General features: G+C 48.4%; 1 protein-coding gene across 1 annotated transcript; it reads right to left on the minus strand.

Annotated features, from left to right (window-relative positions):
• Positions 1–994: 994 nt before the first annotated feature.
• LOC125942855 (uncharacterized) lies at positions 995–8497 on the minus strand. The gene is made up of 3 exons (XM_049661103.1): positions 7358–8497; positions 4417–4933; positions 995–1134 (listed from the first exon to the last, which is right to left on the minus strand). Exons 1-3 carry the CDS (start codon positions 8228–8230, stop codon positions 995–997), a joined length of 1530 nt encoding a protein of 509 aa, XP_049517060.1. The 5' UTR covers positions 8231–8497.
• Between the last annotated feature and the right edge of the window lie 552 nt (positions 8498–9049).

Raw genomic sequence — 9049 nt, forward strand, 5'->3', positions numbered from 1 at the left:
CTCCAAAAGTGCTCCAGTAACTGCTTGCGATGAAGCCACTTTCTTGTGACCGTAGATCTTGGCCCTGAAGTATCGACATCTTCGTTATGATAAGAAAGGTTTGTTAGTCATTTACCGGTTAAGAAATCAGCCGGAGTATTTCCATTTCTGCTGGTAACGTTGACAAGTAAGTGAGAGGCCTGGAGTTTACTACTGCCTCTAGCTCATACATTACCGTCGTTAATTCTTGTGATGTAAGCTTTGGCTTGCCAAGTATCTTCCGGAGGCTGGTTTTTCACAGTTCTTATCAATCTCTCCCAGAAGCCGCCCCGCCATGCAGCTCTTTCTGTGATGAACTTCCATCCTATTCTTCTTTAAGAGCAATAGTCCTGTAGCTCTCCACTGAACAATACCCTTGCCAAGGAGGGGATTACCTTTGACGCTTTCTTGAAAGCCTGCGCGTTGTTTTTGTATATTACGTCAGGCAATCCACGACGTGATAAAAATCGCCGAAACGTGAGCAGGAAACTTTCTGCTGACATTACGGTGGTTAATTCAAGGTGTATTGCTCTTGCGACGGCACAAGCAAATAACACTATGTAGACCTTCGACGTACTGTCTTTCATATAGAGAGTTCCAGCAAAATAGATACCAACTGCTTGAAAGGGATCAGATCGGCGTACTCATTCACTTGGTAATGGTGCAACAAGTGCGCTGCTGGGCTTTAAGCGTGTCTTGATAGAAGCGTTGCATCCTCTGATGAGTTTCTTTACAGTTTGTCTTCCGTGGGGTACCCAAAATTTCTCTTTAAGCTCGGCAAGAGTATCTAGCAGACCACCGTGCAGTGTACGCTTATGGCAGTCTCTTATGACAAGTTTTGTTAGTTGGTGAAGCGGAGGCAACAAGATAGGATGTTTAACTTCTGCTTCCTGTGAGATTTGCAGTCGTCCACTTACACGCAACCGTCCTTCCATGTCGAGAAAAGGATGAAGCATTCTCAGATCTGAATTGCGATTCAGCTGTAGTTCCTTTTCATGCTGATTGATTTCTTCTGCATAAATATCCTCTTGAGCCACCTTGATCCAGTAATTTTCAGCGCCGCTAATGTCTTTGGCTGTGAGCTGTGGTTGGCCCCCGGTGCATTTATTTTTGCAGCTTTTGATGAAACGAAATACCCAGGCTGTTATTCGTAATACTCTTGTGAGGCTTGAGTAGCGTTCAAAGTCCAAAATAGGCAACAACGTTCTCACATGTAAAACTTGCACGACGACTTTTGTCTCCAGGGTGTGCATGGGCCATGCATCTTCAGTTTCTGTCAACCATGGTCGTTATTTCCACCACACTGCATTTGTCTTGAGAAACTGCAGCTGAACTCCATATGTAAGGTAGTCTGCAGGATTATCAGTCCCAGGACAATGTCGCCATTGGCTCTTGTCGGAACAGCGTTGAATTTCAGCCACCCTATTCTTGACGAATAGCTTCTGTTTCTTCGGAGACCCTTTTATCCAGTGCAGTGTGACCTTGGAATCCGTCCAAAAGAATGTTTCTAACGTGCACTTCTGAAGGGCAATCTTCAGCAATTTCGCTAGCCTTGCCCCGAGCAGAGCGCCAAGAAGCTCCAGTCTTAGCAAAGTCACCTTCTGCATAGGCGCCACTCTTGACTTCGCCATTATGAGGTGGCTATGAGCACAATTCTCTTGGTCAAGAAATGTCAAATATGCGCAAGTTCCATGTGCCCGTTGACTTGCATGACAAAATATATGAAGCTGCATGGAGTGACATTCGAGCCCAGTCTTGACCCAACATGGGATAGTCATAGATGCAAGGTGCTGCAGATTTGAGCACCAATTTTGCTCCTGTAAAGCAAGGTCTGAAGGCAAATCTGCATCCCAATCTACCTGTCTCTGCCACAACTCCTGAAACAATATCTTGGCTTGAATGCTGAAGGGTGCAACCATTCCAAGCGGATCAGATATCCTTGACACTGCTTGCAGAACATATCTCTTACATGGCTTTTGATCTTTTCCCAAGAAGCATAGCGCTGATTTTGTGGCTACTGTCATCTTGTCTGTTAGAGGATCCTACAAGAGTCCCAATATCTTGACAGCTCCCGAGGGGGCGCTATCTCCTTCAACCGTGGCAATAAGATCTCTCAGCTGTTTAGAATTTGATGACCATTTTCTTAGTCGCATTGCAGCGTCTTCCATTATAGCATTTGCGTCTCTATACGTTTTGAGCTGAATCCTCACTATCTGCTCCTATAAGATGGTCATCAACGTAGTAAGAAGCAGCAAGTAACTTGGCCGTTTCTTCTGTTTGATCCTTTACTCCCTTCAGGTGGTGTTGGAGTGTGGCGTTGAGTAGGAATGGGCTTGCTACTGTTGCAAAAGGCACCCTTGTCATGCGCCATTCCTCTATTTCAGGATCTGGTTTTCTCCTAGAGGGTATATCCTTGAACCATAGGAATCTCAACGCATCTTTGTCTTCAATTTTTACGCTAATCTGGAGAAAGGCTTTCTATATTTCAGCCGTCAGAGCAATACGGTTCATACGAAAACCTATGAGAAGAGCAACCAAGTCGGCTAGTAGCTTTGGTCCTTTCTCGAGATGTTCATTGAGAGACGATGAATCAGGATCATGAGAGGATGCGTCAAAAACTACTCGTACTTGAGTAGTTGTAGACTCGCTTCGCACAACGGCGTGATGCGGCATGTAGTAGAGCTTAGAGGGTTGCGCCTCAATTTGGCTAGGTACTCTCTCGGCGTGACCCATCTTCATATAGTTCTTGATGGTCGTATCATATTCTACGGCAAACTCTGGATTGTTCTTCATTTTCTTTCTGAGACACATCAGTTGCTTCCGTGCTTGCAATCGGTTATCTTCTAGTTGTCCACAGCTTTCTTTCCACGGAAGGGCTACTTGGTAGCGACCGTTGACGAAAGCGATATCGTGTTCGAATTTTTCTAGCACCATATTAGTGTTGTCGACTGGCATAATCCCGATGCTCTCTAACTCCCAGAACTTCCGAAGTAGATCGTCGATAGAGTCGGTAGATGCACTTACTCGCAATACGCATGCGTTGAGGGCTGCTTCCAAAGAGGTGTTGAACAAAAGTGGTCCTTGTAATGTCCAGCCAAATGCAGAACCCAGCGCCACCAAGTCTGCCTTGCAATGGTATCGTTTCATTTCTCCGGACATCAATTGCCATAGCTGGTCAGCACCACTTAAAAGGCTAATACCAGGAACAGCAGCCATGCCTGGTAACAACAGCTTATCTTCAATGAGGTGTCTGTCGCTTTCAGTGGTTGTAACAAAGTCATGCTCGAGTGGTACTTGAACAATATACTTGCATACGAACGGTACTTCACTGGCTTGTACCAGCTATTCCCGAGTGTCATACTGACTGCAAAGATTTAGTTCGACAAGGTGATGTTGGATCGTAACCGAGATTGTCTGTCCAAAAGTATTTAGCTGTAAATTCACAGATCCCAGTTCTTTCAAGCCAAGTGTCTTGGATACATCTTCACAAATGAACGTGCGCTGGCTTCCACTGTCTACAATTCCACGAATGTAGGCCCTCTGTTTTTTTCCGATAATCCATGCCCGAAATGTCTGCAATAAAACCTCAGCATCCACGAACGAACGAGAGCTGTTATGAAGACCGTCACGGCCTATGGTAAAACACAACTGTATTTACATTATTTACAGTAATTGTATCGATTGCAGTCCATGGCGGACGCTGTCTTTTCTTCTGCTTTTCTTCATGGTTCATGCCGCTGTCACAAACTGTAGTTGAGTGCTTTGAAGACCCACAGAAGAGTCAGTCCTTTTCTTTAACTTTCGAGGAAGATTGCATGACAGCTGCTGTTGGTAAGGTGGAGTGCAAGTTTCTGCCGTGTTGCGGCCTAGCGAAAGGCCATGCGCATCCGGGCTGGCCGCAGGAGCAGAGAAAGAGACTGAGCCGCTTCCGATGCGCGCGAGATAACGTCCAACCTTTATTCCATGCAACCAGCATACATATATAGCAGACACTCATGTGACCAATGACGTCACGTACAAGCAACATTTCACAATTGTGGGCGACAGCGCCAGATAACGCGGACACTTGACGCGCATAGGCGCTATCACAACATCTCCCCTTCTTTATAATACGCTGACAGTTGCAACCAACTTAGCAGCACTGCCAGCGAAAGAACACTTTGCAGAAACAAACAATGCGCAAGAAACAATATAGTCAATTGCTGAACCCGTAGCGGTCCGGCTGTCGAACAAGACGACCAGATCGCGTTCGGTATTCAGGAAGGTCAGTTCCCGGCAAGGAAGGGCTAGATAGATCGTCAGGTGCCATGCTGTCTGTAACGCGATTAGATTTCTGTTCCGTTTCTACCCGACTATCATTTGCCTGAGGAAAATCATAGCTACCTCCGTCATCCTCACCTTGTTTTGGCTGTGAAACAAAGTGAACCAAGGATTTCCTGTTTCTTTCTAGAACTACACCAGTGGAAGTTCTAACCACATAAGACCTCGGCCGCTCAGCAAGTCGCAAGACTCGCGCTTTTGCTTTGCAGTCCGTCACCCAGACTTCCGCGCCCGGTTCGAGTGGTCGCAACGAAGTAGCCCTATGACGACGGTTGAAGTTCCTACGCTGCCGCTGTCGGGCAGTCGTATCATGGCTTCTGAACTTCCTCAGGTTCACCGTCTGAGGCCGAAGGCTGGTGGGACGGACAGGCACCGTTGTGCGTAGCCGCCTGCCCATTAGAAGTTCTGCAGGGCTTTTCCCAAGTAGCCCCGGAGTGTCCCTGTACGCTAGGAGAGAAAGATATGGGTCCTTCGCTTTTGTAATGAGACCTTTAATTGTCTGGACCATCCTCTCCACTTCACCATTAGCCTGGGGGTACCTGGGGCTAGACGTCACAGCGCGAAAACCGTAGTTGCGAGCAAACAACTTGTATTCCTGCGACACAAATTGCGCTCCGTTATCAGACATAACAACTTCTGGTATGCCATGTCTTGCAAAGAAACTTTTAAGGTGCGTAATGACAGTGACACACGTTGTAGATGATAACAAAGCAATCTCTGGGTACCTAGAAAAATAATCCACGACTACCAAATACCATTTTCCTTGAATATGGCAGAGATCAGCGCCTAGTTTTTGCCAAGGACGCTGTGGAGTGGTTGTCGGGATCATTGGTTCTGACTTTTGGTGTCTGTGCTCGGCGCATACACGGCAATCGGTAACCAAAGCTTTCAGCTGGCAACTCAACCCTGGCCACCATACCGACACTTTTGCTCGAGCTCTGCATTTTTCGATTCCCAGGTGACTCTCGTGCAAGCGTATCAAGACCTCTGAGCGCAATTTTTGAGGAATGACCAACCTCACACCTTTAAGTAGCACGCCTTCAGCAACTGTAAGCGTGGCTCTTTCCTGCCAATATGGACGCAAGACCATCGGAAGAGATGAGAATTTTGGCCACCCTTTCCGACTGAATTTTACGAGTGCTTGACAAACTTCGTCAGCGGCTTGTTCTGCTTTCACTCTCTCGAAGAGGCTGGCCTCGACCGCGTTTGACAGGCACCCTGAAACGTGCTTGCTGACGTCACTAACAGACAGTGCATTATCACTTTCTTTTCCCCGAATCGGGGCCCGCGACAACACATCTGCAGTAACTAGGCTCTTGCCCGGGACATGTACAACTTCATAGCTGAACCGCATGAGCCTCATGCGAAAACGCTGAATGCGAGGTGGTAAAACATCTAAAGGAGATTTTCCCAGCAAGGTTACAAGAGGTTTATGGTCGGTTTCACACACAATTTCAAGACCTTTGATGTACCCTTCGAATCGTTCAGCCGCCCACGTCATTGCTAGTGCCTCTTTTTCAATCTGGGAATATCGGGTTTCGGCAGGCGTCAACGAGCGCGATGCAAAGGCAACGGGTCGTTTTTCGTTGTTTGGTTGAACTTGCATCAGTACCGCCCCTAAACCGAATGATGACGCATCGGCGGAAAGAATCGTAGGGTACTTTGCATCATAGTTGGCCATGACGCGCGCCGAACCGATAACGTCTCTAACGTACGACAGCGCTTGCTCTTGGGCTGGTCCCCACGTCCATTCAGAACTCTTCAAAAGCAAGTGACGTAACGGCGCCGTTTTTGAAGCCAAATCTGGTATGAATCTTGCCAGATGATTAGTCATACCGAGCAGCCGTCGAACGTCAGACACGTTATTTGGCGTCGGCAGTTCTTTGATGGCCCGGACCTTTTCAGGGTCCGGCCTGATTCCGTCACGACTTAGAACACAACCAAGAAAATTGATCTCGGTTACTCTAAAACAACACTTTTCTTTGTTTAGAGTAACGCCAGCACTCATGAGACGGTCTAAAGTAAGACGCAGACGCTCATCATGTTGAGCTTGGTCGCAGCCATAAATGAGCACATCATCCATCATGTTTACCACGCCTGGGATTCCTTCCAGAATCTGCGACATTTTCTTTTGAAAAAACTCAGGTGCTGACGTTATTCCAAACGGTAGCCTCTGAAAACAGTATCGCCCAAATGGCGTAATGAAGGTACTTAACAACTGGCTTTCCGGCGACAACTTGATCTGATAAAATCCAGAATTAGCGTCCAGCTTCGAAAAAACCGATGCCCCACTTAACAGACCAAGGCTATCTTCAACAGTTGGCATAACATAGCGCTCGCGAAGTACACTTTTATTTAGTTGCGTCAAGTCCACGCAAATACGAACGTCTCCAGAAGGTTTGAGTACTGGTACGATACCCGCGCACCATTCTGTTGGTTCGTCTACTTTGCGGATTACGTCGTCTCGCTCCATACGCTCGAGCTCCTCCTTAACTCGGTCCCGCAGGGGTAAGGCAATGCGACGAGCAACCTGAATAGCAAAGGGTACAGAGTTCGGCTTCAGTCTGATATTGTATTCCCCTTTCATAGCTCCCAGACCACCGAAAAGCTGAGGGTAGGAAGCTTCGATGGCTGTCGCGCTACTGACCGAGTCAGCGAACTTGATCAGCTCAAGGGCTTCGAGCGCCGGGAGACCCAAAAGTATCGAGCGCAAGGGCGAGACCACGTACACCGTTTGTCGGACAATGCGTTGTTTCCACTGGATAGTGGCAAGAAACTTTCCGAGAACATGCAGTGGCTCATTCGCAGGGCCAGTTAAGGTTATGTCGCAGTTCTCTAATTTGGTAGGCAATCCCGGAAACGTTGAGGGTACAACGGACACTTCTGCACCCGAATCAAGTTTAGCGAACACCGGAGTGCCGTTAATAACAACTTGAGCATACCGAGAATTAGAGTGCTCCCCATTTACCGCGCCTACGAAATACGCCCCCTTGTCCACATGGAGAGAAGAAAGCTGTACCTTCTTTCGCTCGCCTGCAGCCTTTTTCCGACACACCACTGCGAAATGTCCGGAACAACCGCAGTAGTTGCATTTCGCAGCTCGTGCCGGGCAGGAGGTCCTCGGGTGCTCTCCTTGACCGCAGTTGGGGCATGAACTGGGGGTGAGAGGTCGGTAGGACTGTGGTCTGGTGCGTTGACCTTGTGTGATAGGTGCAGTGGTCCTTGACGAGGTGCCGGAACGCTGTCCTGAAGAATTCTTCCGGGGCTGCCGTTGTTTGTTGATCGCGTCCAGGTTGCTGGCTGGCGCTGCCGAAGGTTCGTCGCTGGTTTCTCGCAGCTGTTGCTGCTGTCGTTGGACGGTCTCCTTCAAGCGAGCTTTTGCCAAAGCGCTGGCGAGTGTCAAATTTGCATCCATTTGCAGAGACTCCGAGAGCTTGGCATCGCTGAGGCCGACTACAAACCGGTCGCGGATCATGCGTTCCTTTTCCTTGTAGTCACACCGGTCCGCCTGTGTGTGCAACGCGGTGATGAATTGGTCGACTGACTCTCCAGGTTGTTGTATGCGTCGGTGAAAACATGCGCTCTCGTAAACGAGGTTCCGTGCGGCCACGAAGTGATCGTCAAACTTTTTTCTGACGACTTCATACTGCTTCTGCTGTTGTTCGGATAGTTCGAAGGTCGAAAAGATCTCTCTCGCTTGCTTGCCCATTGTGTAGAGTAGAGTCCGGACTTGCGCTTCTTCACTTCGCTCATTTAAGCCAGAGGCAAAGCGGTAGTCGTCGAATAGTTGGATCCAGGAAGGCCATTCAGACGTCCGGTCGAAGTCAAACGTTGGCGGAGCTGGAACAGCGAACATGCCGTGAACTGGCTTGACTTCTTTGTCTTCTGACATGGCGCCGCTTGACGAAGACTGGTGCAACGCCCCTCGAATATCAGAAGACGGCCGCTTCTGACACCATGCCGTGTTGCGGCCTAGCGAAAGGCCATGCGCATCCGGGCTGGCCGCAGGAGCAGAGAAAGAGACTGAGCCGCTTCCGATGCGCGCGAGATAACGTCCAACCTTTATTCCATGCAACCAGCATACATATATAGCAGACACTCATGTGACCAATGACGTCACGTACAAGCAACATTTCACAATTGTGGGCGACAGCGCCAGATAACGCGGACACTTGACGCGCATAGGCGCTATCACAACAGTTTCTTCGCTCCTCAGGTGGTTTAGCACATTTCTTTCCTTTAAAGTCATAAACTTCACTTCTTTCTGGGCTTTACACTTCCACGTGAAGATAGGTCAAGAGTTCTTGCAACTCCTCATCGGCTGTCGCTGTCGTTGAGTGTTGCTGTTGTACAGAGCCTGAACTGTCGATAGCAGACGGTGATGACATTGAACTGGCTTCTTTTCGGTAACAGCCAATGACAATGTCTGCTGGCAATGCCTTCAACAGAATGTCCGTCATCATAGTTGCATAGCTGGCAGGACTGACGTTTAGAGCTTTCAGGCCTCTGATATGGCACTGCACATAATCCTATAGCCTTCGAAAATTGTATGCATCTTCTGAGGAGGCAACTGCTGGTAGTGTGTGCAGACGGCGTAGATGCTCCTGCACAATGCGACACTTATCGCCAAAACGACTCATTGGAATTTCAATGGCGTCGTCGTAGCACTCGCCTGTCGCTTGTAGACCAGAAATTGAAGCTACTGCTGTAC

The sequence above is a fragment of the Dermacentor silvarum genome, chromosome 1 (assembly GCF_013339745.2).
Source record: "Dermacentor silvarum isolate Dsil-2018 chromosome 1, BIME_Dsil_1.4, whole genome shotgun sequence".
Classification (NCBI taxonomy): domain Eukaryota; kingdom Metazoa; phylum Arthropoda; class Arachnida; order Ixodida; family Ixodidae; genus Dermacentor; species Dermacentor silvarum.